At 44.2% G+C, this 23,159-nt stretch overlaps 2 protein-coding genes across 2 annotated transcripts; both read right to left on the bottom strand.

The window, feature by feature from the left end:
• Nucleotides 1-13,447: 13,447 nt before the first annotated feature.
• On the bottom strand, nt 13,448-17,865 carry LOC123143563 (uncharacterized). The gene is made up of 5 exons (XM_044562509.1): nt 17,607-17,865; nt 16,317-16,381; nt 15,975-16,019; nt 13,875-13,972; nt 13,448-13,775 (listed from the first exon to the last, which is right to left on the bottom strand). Exons 2-5 carry the CDS (start codon nt 16,368-16,370, stop codon nt 13,703-13,705), a joined length of 270 nt encoding a protein of 89 aa, XP_044418444.1. The 5' UTR covers nt 16,371-16,381; nt 17,607-17,865; the 3' UTR covers nt 13,448-13,702.
• Nucleotides 17,866-19,787: 1,922 nt separating this feature from the next.
• Nucleotides 19,788-22,676, bottom strand: LOC123143562 (uncharacterized). The gene is made up of 4 exons (XM_044562508.1): nt 22,325-22,676; nt 20,852-20,947; nt 20,522-20,679; nt 19,788-20,427 (listed from the first exon to the last, which is right to left on the bottom strand). The coding sequence occupies exons 2-4, from the start codon at nt 20,924-20,926 to the stop codon at nt 20,331-20,333; spliced, it is 330 nt and encodes a 109-aa protein (XP_044418443.1). The 5' UTR covers nt 20,927-20,947; nt 22,325-22,676; the 3' UTR covers nt 19,788-20,330.
• Between the last annotated feature and the right edge of the window lie 483 nt (nt 22,677-23,159).

Below are 23,159 nucleotides of genomic sequence, written 5' to 3'. Positions count from 1 at the left end.
TGGGTTCTTCCCTCTTCAGCTCTATCTTCATTAGCCAAGCATCGTTGTCACCATTGTTGGAGGAGGGGGATGACATGATACCTGGCCTTGACAACCCTGACAGAAAACAGCTTGAAACAAGAACAGAGGATAATTGCGTGATACGGGAGTCAAAACCTTCGGGAGATTATATAATGAATTTTTACCGACCAAAATACGTATCGTGCAAGAAAACGGAGTCCGGAGAGCACACGAGGTGCCCACGAGGTAGGGGGCGCGCCCAGTAGGGTAGGGCGCGCCCTCCACCCTCGTGGGGCCCTCGTGTCCTTCCCGGACTGCTTCTTATTTTTCTATTTTTCTAAATATTCCAAAACGGAGAAATATTGCCATAAAAACTGTTTTGGAGTCGGTTTACTTACCGTACCACATACCTATTCCTTTTCGGAATCTGAAACGTTCCGGAAAGTGTCCCTTATGTATTCCTCTGGGGTTACGGTTTCAATAACATTGGTTTCAACATTTATGGGATTACCTGAGATATAATGTTTGATTCTTTGACCGTTCACCACCTTCGGATTTGTGCCTTCGAAGTTGTTGATTTTTATGGCACCGGAACGATAGACCTCCCCGATAACGTAAGGGCCTTCCCATTTAGAGAGAATTTTTCCTGCAAAAAATCTTAAACGGGAGTTGTATAGCAATACAAAATAACCTACATTAAACTCACGCTTTTGTATCCTTTTGTCATGCCATCTTTTAACTTTTTCTTTAAACAACTTGGCATTTTCATAAGCTTGGGTTCTCCATTCATCAAGTGAGCTAATGTCAAATAACCTCTTCTCACCGGCAAGTTTGAAATCATAGTTGAGCTCTTTAATAGCCCAATATGCCTTATGTTCTAGTTCGAGAGGTAAGTGACATGCTTTTCCATAAACCATTTTATACGGAGACATACCCATAGGATTTTTATATGCAGTTCTGTAGGCCCATAATGCATCATCAAGTTTCTTGGACCAATTCTTTCTAGATCTATTAACAGTCTTTTGCAAAATTAATTTGAGCTCTCTATTACTCAATTCTACTTGACCACTAGACTGTGGGTGATAAGGAGATGCAATTCTATGATTAACATCATACTTAGCAAGCATTTTACGAAAAGCACCATGAATAAAATGTGAACCACCATCAGTCATTAAATATCTAGGGACTCCAAACCTCGGAAAAATAACTTCTTTAAGCATTTTAATAGAAGTGTTATGATCAGCACTACTAGTTGGAATAGCTTCTACCCACTTAGTAACGTAATCAACAGCAACTAAAATATGTGTATATCCATTAGAGGCAGGAAAAGGTCCCATATAATCAAAGCCCCAAACATCAAATGGTTCAATAACAAGTGAATAATTCATAGGCATTTCTTGACGTCTACTAATGTTACCAATTCTTTGGCATTCATCACAAGATAAGACAAACTTACGGGCATCCTTGAAGAGAGTAGGCCAATAAAAACCAGATTGCAATACCTTATGTGCAGTTCTATCTCCAGCGTGGTGCCCTCCATAAGCCTCGGAGTGACACTTGCGTAGGATCTGTTCCTGTTCATGCTCAGGTACACAACGTCTAATAACACCATCTACTCCTTCTTTATAAAAATGTGGGTCATCCCAAAAGTAATGTCTCAAATCATAGAAAACTTTTTCTTTTGCTGGTATGTGAAACTAGGTGGTATAAATTTAGCAACAATATAATTAGCATAATCAGCATACCATGGAGTAGTACGAGAGGCATTTATGACATTTAATTGCTCATCAGGAAAGCTATCATCAATAGGTAGTGGGTCATCAAGAACATTTTCTAACCTAGACAAGTTGTCTGCAACGGGGTTCTCAGCTCCCTTTCTATCAACAATATGCAAATCAAATTCTTGTAGCAAGAGAACCCATCTAATAAGTCTAGGTTTAGCATCTTTCTTTTCCATAAGATATTTAATAGCAGCATGATCCGTGTGAATAGTTACTTTAGAATCAACAATATAAGGTCTGAACTTATCACAAGCAAATACAACTGCTAAGAATTCTTTTTCAGTAGTAGCATAATTTCTTTGAGCATTGTCTAGAGTTTTACTAGCATATTGAATAACATTTAATTTCTTATCAACTCTTTGCCCTAGAACAGCACCTACAGCATAATCACTAGCATCACACATAATTTCAAAGGGTAAATTCCAATCAGGTGGCTGAACAATAGGTGCAGAGATCAATGCTTTCTTAAGTATTTCAAATGCTTCTACACAATCATCATCAAAGACAAATGGTATATCTTTTTGTAATAAATTAGTCAGAGGCCGAGAAATTTTTGAGAAGTCCTTAATGAACCTCCTATAAAATCCGGCGTGACCAAGGAAACTTCTTATACCTTTGATGTCCTTGGGACATGGCATCTTTTCAATAGCATCAACCTTGGCTTTATCAACTTCAATACCTCTTTCAGAAACTTTATGCCCCAAGACAATACCTTCATTAACCATAAAGTGGCACTTTTCCCAATTCAAGACAAGGTTAGTTTCTTCACATCTCTGCAAAACTCGATCAAGGTTGCTCAAGCAATCATCAAAAGAGGATCCATAGACGGAAAAGTCGTCCATGAAAACCTCACAAATCTTTTCACAAAAGTCAGAGAATATAGCCATCATGCATCTTTGAAAGGTAGCAGGTGCATTACATAAACCAAAAGGCATACGTCTATAAGCAAAAGTACCAAAAGGGCAAGTAAAAGTAGTCTTTGATTGATCATTGGCTGACACAGGTATTTGAGAGAAACCAGAATAACCATCTAGAAAGCAAAAATGTGTATGTTTGGATAATCTTTCTAGCATTTGATCGATAAAAGGTAGGGGTAATGATCTTTTTAGTAGCCTTATTTAATTTGCGGAAATCAATTACCATCCTATAACCTGTAATAATTCTTTGCGGAATCAATTCATCTTTATCATTAGGAACGACGGTAATACCTCCCTTCTTAGGGACACAATGGACAGGACTTACCCACTGACTATCAGCAACGGGATAAATTATACCTGCCTCAAGGAGCTTTAGTATTTCTTTTCTTACCACTTCTTTCATCTTAGGATTCAGCCTTCGTTGATGATCACGAACTGGTTTGGCATCTTCTTCCAAATTTATTTTATGTTGACATAGAGTGGGACTAATGCCCTTAAGATCATCAAGAGTATATCCAATAGCAGCACGATGCTTCTTCAGAGTTTTCAATAATCTCTCTTCTTCATGCTCTGAAAGGTTAGCACTAATAATAACAGGATATATCTTTTTCTCATCAATATAAGCATATTTAAGAGTATCAGGCAACGGTTTAAGCTCAAACACGGGATCACCCTTGGGTGGAGGAGGATCCCCTAGGATTTCAACAGGCAAATTGTGTTTTAGGATGGGTTCCTGTTTAAAGAATACTTCATCTATTTCCCTTCTTTCATTCATAAACATATCATTTTCATGGTCTAGCAAATATTGTTCTAAAGGATCACAAGGAGGCACGGCAATAGAAGCAAGACCAATTATTTCATCCTTACTAGGCAATTCCTCTTCACGGTGTTGTCTACTAAATTTAGAGAAATTAAACTCATTAGACATATCACCCAAGCCTATAGTAACAACATCCTTTTCGCAGTCTATCCTAGCATTAACAGTGTTCAAGAAGGGTCTACCAAATATAATGGGACAAAAGCTATCTTGTGGGGAACCAAGAACAAGAAAATCGCCAGGATATTTAGTTTTCCCACACAAGACTTCAACATCTCTAACAATTCCCATTGGTGATATAGTATCTCTATTGGCAAGCTTAATTGTGAAATCAATATCTTCTAACTCAGTAGGTGCAATATCGTGCTTAATTTCATTGTATAAGGTGATAGGTATTGCACTAGCACTAGCACCCATATCACATAAGCCATGATAACAATGATCTCCTATTTTAACAGAAATAACAGGCATTCCTACCACAGGTCTATGTTTATCTTTAGCACAAGGTTTGGCAATTCTAGCAGTTTCACCGCAGAAATAAATAACATGCCCATCAATATTATCAGCCAAGAGATCTTTAACAATAGCAATATTAGGTTCAACTTTAACTTGCTCAGGAGGGGTATAAGTTCTAATATTGCTTTTACGAACCACAGTTGAAGCTTTAGCATGATCCTTTATTCTAACAGGGAAAGGTGGTTTCTCAACATAAGAAATAGGAACAACAGGATCATTATAAGTGATAGTCTTTTCTTCAACTTTAATAGGTGCAACTACTTTTACTTCTATGGTAGGATGATATTTAAACCACTTCTCCTTGGGGAGGTCAACATAAGTAGCGAAAGATTCACAGAATGAACCTACTATCTCAGAGTCAAGTCCATATTTAGTGCTAAATTTACGGAAAACATCGGTATCCATAAAAGATTTAACACAATCAAACTTAGGTGTCATACCTGACTCCTTACCTTCGTTGAGATCCCAATCTTCAGAGTTGCATTTAATTCTATCCAATAAATTCCATTTGAATTCAATAGTCTTCATCATAAAAGAGCCAGCACAAGAAGTATCGAGCATGGTGCGATTGTTTTCAGAAAGCATCGCTCGCTCAAACTTTGAAGAATTATTTCTCTTGAGAGTTCATGATTTGGGCATGAATATAACATTGATTTAAGCCTCCCCCAAGCTTGAGCGATGCTTTCTCCTTCGCAATGCCAAAAATTATATATATAATTGCGATCACGATGAACAAGATGCATAGGATAAAACTTCTGATGAAATTCCAATTTCAATCGTTTGTAGTTCCATGACCCCGTACCATCACATAGCCTATACCATGTCGATGCATCTCCCTCCAAAGATAAAGGGAAGACCTTCTTCTTAACAACATCATCGGGTATACCTGCAAGCTTAAATAATCCACAAACTTCATCCACATAGATTAGGTGCTCATCAGGATGCTTTGTTCCATCTTCTGCAAAAGGATTAGCTAGCAGTTTTTCTAACATACCCGAGGGAACTTCAAAGGGAACATTTTCATTTTCAGTAGGTTCAGTAGGTTGAGGAGCAACTCTTTACTCTACTGGTCGGGGTGAAGATACCCCAAACAAGCCCCTCAGAGGATTACTTTCCATAGTAACAAGTGATAGTAAATTTCAGCACACTATATAAATTTTTCCTTACCAAATTCCACCTACCAAAGGCGCTTCACTCCCCGGCAACGGCGCCAGAAAAGAGTCTTGATGACCCACAAGTATATGGGATATATCATAGTCCTTTCGATAAGTAAGAGTGTCGAACCCAACGAGGAGCAGAAGGAAATGATAAGCGGTTTTCAGCAAGGTATTCTCTGCAAGTACTGAAATAAGTGGTAACAGATAGTTTTGTGATAGGATAATTTGTAACGAGCAACAAGTAACAAAAGTAAATAAAGTGCAGCATGGTGGCCCAATCCTTTTTGTAGCAAGGACAAGCCTGGACAAACTCTTATATAGAGAAAAGCGCTCCCGAGGACACATGGGAATTATCGTCAAGTTAGTTTTCATCACGTTCGGTACTTTGATAATTTGATATGTGGGTGGACCGGTGCTTGGGTGCTGTTCTTACTTGAACAAGCATCCCACTTATGATTAACCTCTATTGCAAGCATCCGCAACTACAACAAAAGTATTAAGGTAAACCTAACCATAGCATGAAACATATGGATCCAAATCAGCCCCTTACGAAGCAACGCATAAACTAGGGTTTAAGATTCTGTCACTCTAGCAACCCATCATCTACTTATTACTTCCCAATGCCTTCCTCTAGGCCCAAATAATGGTGAAGTGTTATGTAGTCGACGTTCACATAACACCACTAGAGGATAGACAACATACATCTCATCAAATATCGAACGAATACCAAATTCACATGACTACTAATAGCAAGACTTCTCCCATGTCCTCAGGAACAAACGTAACTACTCACAAAGCATATTCATGTTCATAATCAGAGGGGTATTAATATGCATATAGGATCTGAACATATGATCTTCCACCAAATAAACCAACTAGCATCAACTACAAGGAGTAATCAACACTACTAGCAACCTACTAGTACCAATCCCGGACTTGGAGACAAGAATTGGATACAAGAGATGAACTAGGGTTTTGAGAGGAGATGGTGCTGGTGAAGATGTTGATGGAGATTGCCCTCTCCCGATGAGAGGAGCGTTGGTGATGACGATGGCGATGATTTCCCCCTCCCGGAGGGAAGTGTCCCCGGCAGAACAGCTCTGCCGGAGCCCTAGATTGGTTCGCCAAGGTTCCGCCTCGTGGCGGCGGAGTCTCGTCCCGAAAGGTTGCTTATGATTTTTCCCTTGACGAAAGACTTCATATAGCAGAAGATGGCCACCGGAGAGCCAACAGGGGGCCCACGAGGCAAGGGGCGCGCACTAGGGGGTAGGGCGCGCCCCCCACCCTCGTGGCCAGGTGGGGCCCCCTCTGACGTACTTCTTCCGCTCAATATTTTTTATTATTTCCAAAAATAACTTTCGTGGAGTTTCAGGACTTTTGGAGTTGTGCAGAATAGGTCTCTAATATTTGCTCCTTTTCCAGCCCAGAATTCCAGCTGCCGGCATTCTCCCTCCTTATGTAAACCTTGTAAAACAAGAGAGAATAGGCATAAGTATTGTGACATAACGTGTAATAACAGCCCATAATGCAATAAATATCGATATGAAAGCATGATGCAAAATGGACGTACTGTGTCGAAAGATCTGGTCGTACCCTGCTCAGACCTGGTCGAAAGATCAAATGTGGGAGATCATGACTTACTGTGTCATCTTGCACAACATGATCATTAAGAGCGAGCAGGAAGAGCCAGTGTTTGACACTGAACCATACTACAAGCAGGGTCCTCTTGCCCAAGTTGATCACCAGCTACCGGCAACTTGGGCTGCCTACCTCAATATGCGTCAGGAGATCCGAGACCCACAGGTGCATCAACAACTGCAGCAGGATCTGGTGGAGCACCTATGGAGGCTCAAGGGCAACGCCTAGCTCGACGTGTGATGAAATATGAGTTTTTATTTGTCGAACTATATAATTTGTATTGAACTATTTGATTTTTATTGATTTTATGTGATGAACTATGTGATAAAAAATTACTTATGTTGAATTCACGCCGAACCACGGCGAATATATGCCGATTCGCGCCGATATCGGGCCATTTTTCATCGAAAGTGGGCCGAAAAGCAGGCACATTTGCGACATAAATGGGTCGATATCGGCGCCTGGTGGCGACCTGGGGGCGACGACTGGGTGCCCAACGGCCCCCAGAGCCGATTATACCGCCGGCTCACCCTGAGGCGGCAATTTTTGTGCCTCCTGGGGGGGGGGCAACGGCTAGAGATGCTCTTAGCGGGTGTGCTACCGGTTCTTCTCTGGCCTTGTACTTGTAGTGCCTCCGGTTCTTTTCAACCTACAAAAATATCTACCATGAAAAAAACATATACCTATCATGATATAAAATGTCGGACTTATATTTGATTTATATGTTTAGAACAACCAAGCAGGAGGATACCTCAACTGCTTCAATCAAGTATGACTAATTGTGCCGAATATTCTTTAGTCTTGTAATGCTTACTTTTGCGGAAAAAGTTTCGACCTATTCATCTCAAAGTTCAAAAAAGCACTAGCCGTTAATTATATGTTTGACCACCTACTTGCGCTTTTCTAGCTTAACCACAATTAGCGCAATTAGGCGTTAGTACTGTAGCATGAAGAAGAAACTATATGGGATGGCCTAACCCATTAAACCACATGTCCATCTTCCTATTCTCCTACTAAAGCTCCTGTGTGTGCACAGTCGAAAAAAAACCCTAGATTTCCTCCTCACGCCGCCTATCCCCCTCGCCCTCTCTCTCTCTCTCTCTCTCTCTCTCTCTCTCTTGGTGCATGATGTCACTCTCTCCCTCTTCCTCTGCCCCTTGCTACACAGATGGGAGCCAGTCAGTGAAGCTCAATTTCTTGCTAGATAAGCTCGATCCCTCGCCAGAGTCAGTCGATTTGTCGTCAGAGTGATTGGATCCTCTTCGGCAAGGATGAATCCTCACATGGGAGGTCTAATCCTCACCTGGGAGATTAATTTCTTGCCCGAGAAATGTGATTCCTCGCCGGAGGACCTTGCGAGACGCTTTTTTGAGTGCCTAGGGCCAAAGCGAGGCGATATGCCAACGCCCAGCGCTTAAGCACGCCTAGGCGAGCGCCTAATAACGCTGAACTATGATTCATCTTCATTCATGGTAGTACCAAGAAAATCAGAAATAATAAAAATTACATTCAGATCCGTAGACTACCTAGCTTAATAGGGTCAAGCATAGGGCCAAGCATGTGTCCACTAGTTTCGACATCCTATCTTAATAGGATTTATGGACTACTCATATCAATAAGGAATTCCTTTTTTCAGGAGCCCATTCGCAAGCAATCATAGTTAATTGTGATTGACTTGGAGAAATTTGAGGATGAGTGACCAACTGGAAGTTGATCTTGGGAGTGCACGAATGAGGACAAAGTGCGTGGAAAGACTAGTGTTGGGCATGTGGAGCCAATATAGATTCCGCTAGGGGTAACGGTCGGGAACCCGGTGGCTGTGACCGGGGTGTTACATTTTTCATAGACTTGAAACTTCTAGCCTACCGATTATCACCGACACTTGCTTCATCTACTCGGTTGGGCTCTTGATACGTCTCCAACGTATCTATAATTTATGAAGTATTTATGCCATGTTTACAACAATTTTATATGGATTTGGTATGATTTGCATGGAACTAACCCGGACTGACGCTGTTTTCAGCAGAACTGCCGTGGTGTTGTTTTTGTGCAGAAATGAAAGTTCTCCAAATGAGCTGAAACTTTTTGACGATTTTTTTTGGAACAAAAGAGACCCCCGGAGCTTCGTGGGAGGGCCAGAAGAGCCACGAGGAGGGCACAACCCACCAGGGCGCGCCTGGCTTGCCCCGGTGGGTTGTGCTCACCTCAAGGCCCATCTTCGCATGAAACCAACGCCAAAAAATCCTATAAATAGAGAAACCATCAGGGGTGAACCTAGATCAGAAGTTCCACCGCCGCAAGGCTCTGTAGCCACTAGAAACCAATCTAGACCCTTTCTGGCACCCTGCCGGAGGGGGGAATCATCTCCGGTGGCCATCTTCATCATCCCGGCGGCCACCACGATGAGGAGGGAGTAGTCAACCCTCGGGGCTGAGGGTTTGTACCAGTAGCTATGTGTTTAATCTCTCTCTCTCTCTCTCTCTCTCTCGTGTTCTTGAGATGTCACGATCTTGATGTATCACGGGCTTTGTTAATATAGTCGGATCATATGGTGTTTTCCCCTCTCTATCTTGTTGTGATGAATTGAGTTTTTTCCTTTGAAATTACGTTGTTATCGGATTGAATACTTTTATGGATTTGATAACACTTGATATATGTCTTGCAATTGAATATGCGTGGTGACAATGGGGCATCGTATTGATTCACTTGATATATGTTTTGGCACTCAACTCGCGGATTTCCGAGGTGACATTGGGGTAATCTATGCATAGGGGTTGATGCACGTTCTTGTCTTTGTTTCTCCGGTAGAAATCTTGGGGCACTCTTTGAAGTTCTTTGTGTTGGATTGAGTATTATGAATATGAATTTGCTTTGGTGTTATTTTAGTACGAACTCTAGGATAGATCGAACGGAAAGAATAGCTTTGTGTTATTTTAGTACGGACTCTTGAATAGATCAAACAGAAAGAATAGCTTTGAGGTGGTTTCGTACCCTACAAATAATTTATTCTTATGTTCTCCGCTAGATAGGAACTTTGGAGTGATTCTTCGTTGCACGTTGAGGGATGGTTATATGATCCAATTATATTAGCACTGTTGGAAGATTGCACTAGCGAAAGTACGGACCCTAGGCCTCATTTTCAAGCATTGCAATATCGTTTTTGTGCCCGTTTACTATTTGCTACCTTGCTGTTTTTATTTATTCAGATTATAAAAATATATTTCTACCATCCATATTACACTTTTATCATCATCTCTTCGCCGAACTAGTGCACCTATACAATTTGCCATTGTATTGGGTGTGTTGGGGACACAAGAGATTTCTTGTATTTGGTTGCAGGGTCGTTTGAGAGAGACCTTCTTCATCCTACACCTCTCACGGATTGATAAACCTTAGGTCATCCACTTGAGGGAAAATTGCTACTGTCCTACAAAACTCTGCGCTTGGAGGCCCAACACGAGTCTACAAGAATAAAGTTGCGTAGTAGACATCAGCTCTCGCTTCTACTTCCTGGAGAGGGCGGTATGAAAAGGATCGAATCTATAGTCTTGGTTTACCGGAGATGTGGGAGGAGTTGAATGGGAGGTACTTGTCTTCTAGTCATGTTATGGTCTACCAAGTTTATGCAAGCAAGTCATGAAGATGAAAAGCTACAAAGGTCCTGTACTATGTTCTTTGTTTTTCGACCTCAATTTAGGGTCGCCAATGACGTACACTTCCTAGTCTTTTTTAGGCATGCTCACTATCTAACCTAGCTAGGTTCCTGGGCTTAGCGTAGCGCTTCCAGATTAGGTATGTGCAGGATTGGGTTTAGCGGTGTGTGTAGGTGGTACGAGGGGGAGCTGTGTTGGGAGGGGGTACCTATGCCCCACAAGACAGTGAGGGGAAGGGTAGGGGTTATGCCCGATTGGATATGTGTGGGCCATGGGCGGGGTAGGAAGGAGCTATGCCTCTTGGAATATGTGCATGGAGGGAGGGTTCGAGGGTTTATAAATCTAGATATGGCATCTCGTGCGTTGCTATGAGAATTAGTTACAACTATTTTGATGAGATTTGGTTGTATGGAATATTAGTATTTGGATTCACAATACGAGAAGGAAACTACATATAATTTATCATATTTTATAATGTATACTCGTAGATTATTTGTTGAATGTGAGTAACATGCATGTTAATGTTGGTCTTTTTACATGGTGGCACAATGAGATGGCATAGTTGCATGTTGAGAGAATTTGAATTAGTGGAGACGATCAACTATCTAGGCATAGTACTAGATTCTTAAGCACGAAGTATTACTCCTTAAAATAAGCAAAGGAGTAGTTAGTTAAGAAACAAAGAAATTGAATATTGAATACGAGTGTTTTCCGAAGCTACCTACTTTATGCTAATAAATATACTTGAATCCCAGCACTTGAAGTTTTTGCATTGCCCAGCAATTAACATGTTTTATTAGATTTTATTGCATGAAGCCACCACAATCGTGGCATCGTTTGTACAGAAGATGGTTTTGCAATTTACATCATGCGCAAAGCTTTTTTGTGTTGCAAATCACGCTGTTTCTTCATAAGGTAACTATGGAAGTATACATAGTTTTTGCATTGCCCAGCAATTAACATGTTTTATTAGATTTTATTGCATGAAGCCACCACAATCGTGGCATCGTTTTGTACAGAAGATGGTTTTGCAATTTACATCATGCGCAAAGCTTTTTTGTGTTGCAAATCACGCTGTTTCTTCATAAGGTAACTATGGAAGTATACAAGTCCATATTTCCATATATGTTCAAAAAGAAAAGGAAAAATAACAAAAGAGGGCTACTGTTTGTTGGGCGGGGATATATAGGGCCGAGGCCCACCGCCAGCCCGACAAACTCATCCAAATGTCCCAAGGAGGAGTGGCGCCAGCGCAGGGCTGTGCTTATGTTATGAAGGCCAAAGCACAGGGAAACAAGCCATTCTTTCAAACGTAGCGCCCGCGCGTCGACCTCCAAGAGGGCAGAGGGAGCGCGTAGGTTTAGGGTTGTTCACGCGCACCAACGGTGCAGCTCATTACGCTGACGCCACTCGCCCTAGGACTGGACCAACACTTCACCCTCGTCATTGCTCCGTTGGCGAACCGCCAAGGTATATAAGCTGGTCTGGTTTCGCTCAAGTAAGCGAGGTGGGACTAAAGAATGGGTGGGTGAAGATGCTAGCGCTGTGCCGCTGCCCGCTGTGTGCGAGTCTGGCTGTGGTGGGCTCGAAATGGCAACGGATGGATGGGCCTCCTGGTCTCTATAACTGGTGATAGCCGGCCGGTCAGCACCTGGCAAAAGGCCTACGAAGCTTCCAGTGATGATGCAGAGTCCGGATATCCGTAGAGATATGTCCCCGTAGTTTGCTAAAAAAAAAAAAGCCCCGTAGAGAGTTAATAGCATAAAACTACTACTTTACAGGCTATGGTTCAAAAAACTACCGGTTTTTAATTTTTCTCAGATAACTACCAAACGAGGGGTCGGCTGTTTCAAAAAACCCAAAACGCTGAGTGCTTATCAATTGATTGTGATTATGACAGGTGGGCCCATGCGTAAGAGCTCTAATTGTTTGACCATTTGTTTGACTGTTAGGTGTGGGCCTGCACACAAATTTAAGAAAGCAATCTGGTCCCTGCTTTTTTTGCAAAAAGCAATCGGGTCCCTGCTCTCAGACCAGGATCCATTGGTGCTCCTCTCGCTCCCGAGCTGGACCTCGTGGCTCCGGCTCCGGCCGGTGAGCCGCCCACCGCCGGCGCTCACCGGGGCTCAACCCTGGCCGTTGCCCCGCCTCACCTCCTTCTCTCCTACCTCTCTACGCCCGCCGCCTAGCCGTGCTGCACGACGCCGCCGGGCCAGTGGCTGCCTCTACACCGGCTCCCCATGGCGGGCTCAGGCCGTCGCGAGCCGCGCGCCATGGCTAGGGGCTCGGGCCGTCGCCAGCCGCGCCATGGCCAGTGGCTCAGGCCGCCACCAGTCGCGCGCCATGGCCAGGAGCGCGCCGACGAGCAAGGGCCGCCGCCAGTCCGCGCCATGGCCAGGGGCTCGGGCCGCCACCAGCCGCGCGCCATGGCCAGGAGCTCCTCCACCTAGCCCGTCGCCCGACTAGAGAAGCCCGCCGTCGCGACGAGGAACGCGGTGGCCGAGCCGCCGCCTTTCGCTTGGCCGGCGATCTGGCCGCCGGCGAGCTACCGGCGCAGTTCTTGATTGCTTTTTCCAGAAAATATCAGGGACCCGATTGCTTTTCCCAGAAAACATCAGGGACCGATTGCTTTTTTTAAAAAGATATAGGGACCTGATTGCTTTTTTTAAAACTTCATAGATACTGACATGTGGGTCCTACATGTAAGGCAACAGTCAAACAAACGGTTCTCTTATGTGCGGGTCCCACCTGTCATAATCACAATCAATTGATAAGCACTCAGCGTTTTGGGTTTTTTGAAACAGCCGATCCCTCGTTTGGTAGTTATCTGAGAAAAATTAAAAACCGGTAGTTTTTTGGAACCATAGCCTGTAAAGTAGTAGTTTTATGCTATTTACTCCCCGTAGAGGTTAAACATGATGAAGCTGCCTCAATGCATCATCAGAAGGAAATTCCCCTAAAAAGATCAGAAGAAAAAGAAATATTGCACGTGTGTTTTCACACTGACTGGAGCATTAAAATTTGTTGAAGATCTTCATCTCCACGCTTGGAAGAGACCTAAAGATCAACCAAACCAGCTAGCGCTAAGCATGTGCGGGCCAATTACATCAAGAACCGCAGTAAAAGTGCAAAAAAAAAGGTGAAGCATCAGCTGGTCATATATTATTCATACAGTGTATGCCGAGAATAAAAAAGGAAAGGAACATCCAAGAACTGAACTGTCTTAACCCGAGAATTTGCGCCCTGTCATCTTCTCCGACTCATATATGATGTGATTGATAAGGCCCCTTGCCGCACTGCAAAGCAATAAAGAGTTTCAGAGGACATGTTGCGGCGAGAATAAAAAAGGAAAGGAACATCCAAGAACTGAACTTGTCCACGGAGCAGTGACTTACTCGTCCTTCATCTTCTGTATCTTCTCAGGATCAGTCTCATGCATGTTTTTCTTGAACTGTTGCCTCACCATGGAAACGAGAAGCCCTGTGTTGTGTTGCTGGGCCAACAAAAACAACAGCTCTGTCAAGCGTGCGTGTTCATATGGTCATACGATGCCATAACATCGAGGGTGAAAAGGACTTTGGTTCTAGTTGCAATGGCATTTTATTCTGCTATGGAACTGATTCTCCTTCTATCACGTAGATAAAAACACAAAATATGCATGTTCCAGGTGCATTATAAATATATATTTTTTCGAAACGGAGGCAAAAGATGCCTCATCTATTAAATAAGGGAGAGTAGATTAGAGTTTTACAGCGACCACCTCAAACACGGCATACACGGCATGCGAACTACTCACGAAATACAATAGGCCCTAGTTTCTTTGCACCAGCTGTAACCCAAAGCTTGGCCTCCTCAAGGATTGTGTTAAGAAGAATAGGCGGCGGAGCACCTTTGTGTCGGAACACCCTAGCATTACGTTCATTCCAAATGGTCCAGGAGACGAGGAGGGTGAGGGAGGCCAAGGCACTCCTGTTGGGGACGTGTCTCCCAGTACCATCTTCCCACCAATCCAGGACGGAGTCATGAAGATGCCATCCGGAGGTGTCAATGTGATGAAGGCCAAGCTTGGCCGCGAGAGACCTCCAAAGCCGAATAGTGAAGCGACACTTGAAGAGAAGATGAGCACCCGTTTCCTGCTCCCTAGAGCAAAGAGGGCACAGACCGCAGTTGGCCCACCCGCGCCTCTCCAGGCGGTCCGCAGTCCAGATCCTATCTTGAATAGCCAACCAAGCAAAGAATTTGATCTTCGGAGGAGCCCAAACTTTCCAAACCATGCGATCCATTGGGGACAAGGTTAAGCCAAGAAACTGCGCTTTATAAGCACTGGCTGCCGAGTACATCCCATCATTGGAATGCTTCCAGGTGATGTCGTCCTCCCGATGCTCCTCAAGATGGACGTCATCCAAAAGAATCCAAAGAGTGAAAAACTCTCGAATGTGGTCTCCGGTAACGACGTTGTTGTAGCTGATTTTGAAGATCCAAGCGTCCTCTCTAACAGCCTCCCTGAACTTCCAATTCTTCCTCCTGGAGGCCTCATAGATGTGCAGGGTGATCTCCTTGGGCTTACGGCCAAGGAGCCAAGGAGAATCCCAGAAAGGCGTTTTGGCTCCGTTGCCCAGAGTAATGGTGGTGGAGGCATAAAAGAAGCTGAGATCGTCCTCCGTACAAGGGTTGCCAAAACCAACCCACAATCTGTGGGGCTCCTTCCATTCGTACCAAGGCCACCTAAGGCGAAGGGCACGCGCAAATTTTTCAGAGTTAAGCACCCCAAGGCCACCATACTCCTTCGGCCTACAAACCGTGTCCCACTTCACTTTGCACTTGGCACCCGTAGTCTTGTCAGCACCTAACCAGAGGAAAGCCCGTTCAATCTTGTTCAGACTCTGAAGAGTGCTTTGAGGCACGACGAGCGGCGTGATTGAGAGGTGCATTATAAATACGAAGATCATTTCAAGTGCCTTAAAACAAATACACGCACTTACACGTAATGCTGCCAGAGAAACATTGATGCCTTGGAGCAGTTTTCATCAAAAGTAAACAGTGCAGAGTAATTCAAAATAATCACTTATGGATATTTAAATGGCAAAGGAGCTGATGATGGTGCAATTAAACTGTTAGTTCTCACAGGACACTCTCAGGATTAAATATACTTAGTCTGTTGAGGAGAACCGAGCAAGCTGGGTTTGTGTTAAGAAGTACTCCCTCTATTTTTATTTACTCCACATATTAGCTTTGATCAAAGTCAAGCTTTGTAAACTTTGACAAAGTTAATAGACCAAAATATTAACATATACAATAACAAATCAACACCATTAGATTCATTATTTAATGTACTTTCACATTATATAGATTTGTTATGGTAATTATTTATATTATTTTCTGTAAATTTGGTCAAAGTATACGAAGTTTGACTTCAGTCAAATCTAATATGCAGAGTAAATAAGAAAGGAGGGAGTAATAAGATGACGAGATAGTTCAAGAGAAAATATGATTACCTGATTACCAATGAACTTTGCCCTCCTTAAACACTCCCGGAATAACTACAGCACGACAAAAACAGATTATAAGAAGCAATTAAACATTTTCTTACTCAGATGCTATGCTTTTGTATATATATTTTTTCTTTTTCATGATTTTTTTTTGTTATAACCATAGTACTGCAGAGTTGGGCGGCGAGGGGAGTACCAGCTGTGATTTGCAAAAGCTGAAGCTAAAAGGATAAAGTCATGGTTGGTGCTACTCCGACTCCAGAAGTGAAATTTCAGAAGTGACTACCATGTGCAACTCATGTTGAGGGTCAGTTCCTGTTTATTACAAAGGTGTGAAAGGAGCCTTACTCTGAGTGCATTATCAGCAAGTTCTGGAGGTAAAGCTTTTTGCAGTGAAGGCATATTCCTTTACTCTGCAATAATCAAGGAACATGAAAACCAATTACTTTACTTAAACATGTAGATCTCAAAGCTTTATTGTTCGGCTACGGCAATAATGGAATTACTTTCTAGGCAATTATTCGATGCAAAAAGGGTTAAGGCACACACACCGGTATACCATATAAAAGAGTATATACAGGAAGTCAGGAACCTACCAGTGTGCATGTGCAATACCTATATGTAATAAAACTTTACAATCACCCCATGGAAGTATCAGCATTCCAAATGCCAGGACCATCCAGACCATAAGTGGGCCTCAGTTGCCCCTCAATGATCAATGCAAACATCCCAGACTAACAAATCTCATCATCTATAAAATTATCTTGGGCTTGGCTGTGCTTCAAGAATAAAAGAGCAAAATTACAAGGCCTTGTGTACACTTGTTCAGGAAGATGCCTGTCTTCCTCCGTGTGTGTGTGTGTGTGTGTGCGTGCGCGCGCGGGGGGGAATCCCTTGTTTACACAGATGAGATATACCTAGATGAGAAATATAAACAAGCAACCAATTTTAACATGGTCCTTCTTACCTCCTCTTTTCACATGGGAGGTAAGAAGAAAAGAGTAACTCAAATCCACCACAACAGAGGCAACGCCGGAAAAAAAAGGGCATACAAGTAACCAAACCAAGAATTAGTCCTTCAGATGAATATATGCCTAGCTTAAAACTTCTATCTGGCAAGAACTGCTATGTATAACCTTAACATCTCTGCTTTGTAAAAAAGCAGTGATCAGATTTCACAGTTCATTGTTTATGTCCCCAATGTGAGGCAGGCTACTCATCTTAATTTGTAATGAGTTGGGAGTACTTGGCTCAATGGCTCTGGGGCTAAGCTGCAGACAGATTGCAGTGCCCAACCGCCCTGCCCTCGCAGTCTCACACACTCTCTAGGAAAAAAACTGGAATGTTAAGCAATTGCAGTGCACATAGATTGAGCAATTAGCTCTACCAGTTTCAGGAATCATATGAGATTTCTGACGGTTTACACTTTACAGCAAACAAATCCAGTATCTTAACAGACATTCGCAAATCTAGTATCTGCACATTTATCACATCCCTATTTTTCACCGCATCCCAAGCAAAAAATTGTGGAACTTAACAGATCCAATATGTGTACATCATATCCATACATAAACCAACATTTTGCCCATTGACAAACCCAATACAGTGCTTTAGATAGATAGATAGATATGGCCTCACCTTGCCGCTGGATGCCTGGAGGGGAGGTTGACGGCGGGGGCACAGGTTGGAGTCGGGTGCAGAGGCCGGCGGCGGCTGCACAGAGTGATCGACGACGGCGGCGGCACGGAGACGGGGGCGCGGGGTCGGGGCTCGGAGCTCCTTGCCGGCTGTGGGGAGGCAGAGGGAGGAGGTAGGCGGCGACCTCGTTTCCGGCGGCAGAGGATTCGAGGAGGGCGATTCCGTACGCACCTAGCCCTAAGTGTGGCATTATTGCAGATATACCCACTGCACACGACTGTATTTAGCACATTCTGCATTCATAATTTTATTTTATTTATTTTTTCAAATTAAACCCACTACATGTGTCCGTGATCTTTTCTGTATCTTTTTTCATAGAAAGTTGTGATTGTATGTAGTATCCGAATTCGGGGCGGTTAGGGCATCGCCACCAAAAGACGCCGGTAGGCGAAGACCGTGTGTCCGAAGGCGTGACCTTTCCTCACGGCTTCCTTGGGTCCGTGCGTCCAGCCACACAGTGGCGGAGCTCGGCGAAGGGGGGTGGTGCGCGGTTGCTGGTGCTCGGCGGTGTACCAGGCGTGCCCATGTGGGGCGTGGCTGACGGGATGGGCGCTGGCCAGGGCGACGACGCATATGGCGGTCCTTGATCTGGCTGGCGCATGGTCTGTCCCCTGGCGACACTCGGGGATAGGTTGTCTGGTCATGCTCCGGTGGCCTGGCCCCTTCTCGTCGGCGCGCCAGGCAAGATGGCCTCGGTCATGGTGGTTGATGCGTAGGGAAGAGCACGAGGGAGAATTGGGGGAAACCATGTCTCGGCTTCGTGTCGTGAGTGGTGAGGACGACGCCTCTAGACGTTGTAATTCTTGTTGAAGGCATCCCTGCAATGCTCCTCTCCTTCTCTCGTGGTCTTTGCTCTGGGGAAACCCATGCTCCCCTCTTGGGACAGACAATGCCGGCGATTTCCTCATCGTTGACCTTCTTGGAGGCATTTTGTCTTGGAGCCGACTCGATTACCGGAGCCATAGCTAACTTGTTCAGCGTTACTCTAGAGTGAGATCTATGGAAGGTGGCTTGAGGCAGAGGACATGGATGTGCAGTGGCGGCGATGGATTTTCTAGCCGGGTCGACAGTCTCTTATAATGAGACATCGATGGCCACGATCCCATCTGTAGGTACGCAGGCAACATCATCGGCCTGCTGCGTCCTGGTACGACGGTTCTCCGCTCACGCGAGTAGGTGATTGCCGAGACGCGATCGATAATCTTGGATCTTCATACCAACACAATGATGAGTTTGTTTTGTTTCCTGATTCTACCGCCACAAACGGGGACGATGTGAGACTGTTGAAGTGTCCTCAATTGGGATTTGATGACGCCGTTTACTTTCCTCTCTCAATCTCCATTGCGAAGTACGATGACGACCTTCGTTGTTCGGAGCAGTTGGTGGCGACCAGCTCTTGTCATGGCATGATTGTCCGCTTGTGCGAGCATGGTCTTTATTTGCGTGGTACCTCACATCAAGACTGTGTTGTGTATGTAGCTGCGAGGACCGCGGGAAGTGGTGATGGCATCACAATTGTTGTCAAGAGATGATTGGTGGTGGTATGATTGCAGCTATGAGCTATAGATTGTTGATAATTGGTTTGATCACTTTGGAGTTTTTTTTCATTTTTCTTTACTCCACCAAGGCATAGCTTCGGTCTTTGTTTTGACTTTGCTAGTTGCTGACATGACTTGTGTGTGTTGGTGTTAGTTATGTACATCCTATAACTGTAGAGGCCGGGTATATGCTCATTGTGTTTGTGTCCCTCCATTTTAAGCTAATAAAATCCACCTTTGTCAAAAAGGCAACCAAAGGATATTCTTTCCGTTTGGTAGCGAGGCATGCAAGAACTTGTTCACAACTTCAAAACCACTAGCAAAGGTTGCAACTCCAGACTTGTTTTCTCCTTCCTTTTACAGAGGGTAACTCCAGACTTGTGCTGGCTTAAGAATGGTTTTATACTCCCTCCGTTCCTAAATATTTGTCTTTCTAGACATTTCAAATGACTACCACATATGGATGTAAGTAGACATATTTTAGAGTGTAGATTCACTCAGTTTGCTCCGTATGTAGTCACTTGTTGAAATGCCTAGAAAGACAAGTATTTAGAAACGGAGGGAGTACTTTGCAGTTGATATATTATGGTAAAAAGCAGATGGAACGATCATCACGGTTACTTGCCGACAAATTCTTCTCGGCACAACAACACAATGAAATTAATCGCACAAACCACCCCCACACACAAGAAAGCACCACAATCTCCACCGTCCTGTGATAACATAACCAGCCAAGCAAGGAATCAACACGCCAGTATATCTATCGGCCGGATGCAGCCCCGCCTTCAGCAACACACCAACGCACACAACAAACAGCAGCATCAGCGAGTCCCATCCCAGAACAATGAAGTTCCTGTTCCAGTTCCCCTGCTGCTCCTGCTTCTGCTACATCAAGAAGAAGAAGAGCAGCAAATCGAAGGACTGACGACGCGGCCGAGCGTATGCCCGACGAAGCTATTCCACTCTAAAGCATCACTGCACTTGACAGATGTACACCTATGGCTGTGGAAGTAGCTTCTGCTGAACCTTTAGATGTATACTGTGTGGAGTCGTTGCGTACAGCGTGGCGCGCTCTGTTTCATCATCGTCATCATAATGTAATGTAAAAAAGTTGGGCCCAAGTGGCTCATTTGCTCTTGTCTTGCTCTGTGGCTTCTGGTTTGTGGATCCCCATCTCCTGCATCTGTTGTTCAACAGGGACGAAGCCGGTCTCCGCGAGGAACCTGCAACGTGCAGAAATCTCAGCTCACTAAGATTGTTCGCCGCAACAGAGTGTAGATCGCGTGTGGAGAGAGGGTAGGAGAGGACAGGGGAGACCTGTTGAGGAGCACGAATAGAACCGCGCCGATGGTTATGAGCAGAAGGACGTGCCCGACGATCACAAAGTCGCTTGAGAAAAAGGCTAGGTAAAGCATCGCGGTGAAGCAGAATGCCAGCAGCAAAAATGTGATCTGGAGCACGACCCACGTGGGAGCCTACACCAACAAGATAAACGTCGGTTAGGACACTTTACAGTTATTTGTGCATTCCATAACCACTTAAAAAAGGGAACAATATTGTGACTAAATCACAGGAATATGTCGTAAAGCATGAGGTCAAATTAAATTTAAGAGTGAACATAATAACGCACATTGCAGTATTTCTTACATTAACACCAGAGGATAAGGCTCCCACCAAGATAGCTTCAGCTGATGATACTTGATTTGGCGATTGTCCTGCCATTCTCACCCAAATTTATAGGCACTGGCACAAATAACAATACGTTATCACCTATATGCTTCTGCGTCAAACAATAATGGTTCTAGATAACACATAAATGTAGAATGATTTGCAACAAGCAGGTATAAAGCTCGATGCTACTGCACATAAACATATGATAACCACAGCACCATGCCAACAATCTGTAACACTAAGCAAGATATACGATGCACTAAGTATATGTTATGTCATGTGAGTTTCCAAAAGATGTGGGAGTGCTACACCTATATCGAAATGCATGTTATTTGCTTAGTGCCAAAAAATATATGCAATAATGCAAGCGTGAAAACATAAATACAGACCCATTTGAACATAAAACCGTAGCAGGCAATACTCTGGGTTATAAGTAACATAAGATCCTGCCAATAACTTCGTCGGGTAAACCAATACTTCGAATGAGCATCCCAAATTATTTACTGTTGACTTTGTCCTAGCTGCGCTTTTTACTTTCTTACCAACCCAGCTTTAAAACAAATATCTCAAATACGCGGTGGTATGCAGGATTACTGAACAAAAACACTAGCTCTAAATAAACGGCAATATGCAACCATACAAAAAGGGGAAACTCATGCACCTTGCCATAACCTTGATGCCACAGGTAAGAAGCTACTCTACGATAAGAATAATATTGCCACCAATTGCAGCTAAGCCTCACACAGAACTCCCTAAAACCCAAAATTTGCTCATCCAGTTTTCACGTACCATATCCCTTATTTTTTGTATCTTTAATGCCACTCTTATCTAAAAGGCTACCATCGCCGGTAACTCCCCAATTTGTATCTTTGCTGTTTAATTACTCCCATCAGCCCCCCCCCCCCCCCCCCCCCCCCCCGCTGGGTCTTGTAGGCCGGCTAGCCCGCGGGAGCGGCTGGGCCACGCCGGTGAAGGTTACAAACAGTTTGTTGCACAGGAATGGTCCACCTCGGTGGGGTTGTCCGGTGGATCTGGGACTCCTAGGCGGCAGCGATGTTTTAGGAGTGAGGTGAGACATGAAGGAGAGAGAACAAGTAAACACAGTTTGGACCATTGTGATTCCAGGTTTAAACAGATGTAGGATAAATCTAGACAATATAGAATTTACAGTGCACATAGATTTAGTAATTAGCTCTAGCTGTTTCAGGAATGATATGAACATTCTGATGGTTCGCAGAAAGCATACACCAAACACCATACACATCTTAACAGACATTAGCAGGTTCAATGTCCGCACATTATTACATCCCTATGGTTTACCACATCCTAACAGATCCAATACATGACCTCCAAGCAGTATACCGATATGTGCCCACTAACAGATCCAAGAGACAGTAATATAAACAGAAAAAAAAAACATGAAAAGAGGGAGGGAGGAGATGGCCTCACCTTGCTGCTTGAGGGGAGGTTGGTGGCGGCAGCACGGGTCGGAGTCCCTGCACGGGAGGATGCGGAGCTCGTCACAGACGGGGGTGACGGGGACCGCACAGGTTGGAGCCGCTAGAGGGGAGGATGCAGGGGCCGGCGGCGGAAGAACAGAGGCGGGGACGCGAGGTGGGGGACGAGCTCGGAGCTCCTCTCGGCGGCGGAGGCAGCAGCTTCGTCGGCGAGCGAGGGAGGAGTTGGGCGGCGACCTTGATTCCGGCGGAAGAGACTCGGAGGGGGGCAATTTCTTTCGGTGTTCGGGTGCGACCTGCCCGTGTGGCAGTCTCTTTTGCCACGTCGACGCGGGCCCGTCCAGCGAAAATGCTTAATCAACAGGGGTCTTTCACCATGACTTGGGTGTGTCGCCGGCTAAATACAGCCATACAGGCAAAAATCATGTTGGGTTCGGATACTGCTTTTGAAGGTCGAGCTCCACGGAGAACTTTAACAGCGCGTTTGGCAAAAATTGGGAAGAGAAATGGGAGTTTAATGTAGGAAGTTGTATTGAGATTAGACATAAAATGAGTCGTTTTATTTCCAATCCCCTGATTGGCGCATGATGAAAATTATGTGTGTGAGTTTGAGGAGAAACTGTATTCCCATATTTGGTTCGTGGGAATTGACAAGAGAATAGACAAGGGAAATTAATGTAAGTTATGATGAAGGGTTAAGATTGACTCACTAAAACAATTCCCTTTCAACTTCCACCCCGTCCCCTGTTAATAAAACCATGGGAGTTGGAGTCTCAAGTCCCATGACTATTCCCTTATGAACTCCCAATCCCCCTAACTAAACAATA

This window comes from Triticum aestivum, chromosome 6D (genome assembly GCF_018294505.1).
Source record: "Triticum aestivum cultivar Chinese Spring chromosome 6D, IWGSC CS RefSeq v2.1, whole genome shotgun sequence".
NCBI lineage: Eukaryota > Viridiplantae > Streptophyta > Magnoliopsida > Poales > Poaceae > Triticum > Triticum aestivum.
Note: the sequence above shows the minus strand (reverse complement) of the source record. Positions and strands in the feature narration are given on the sequence as shown.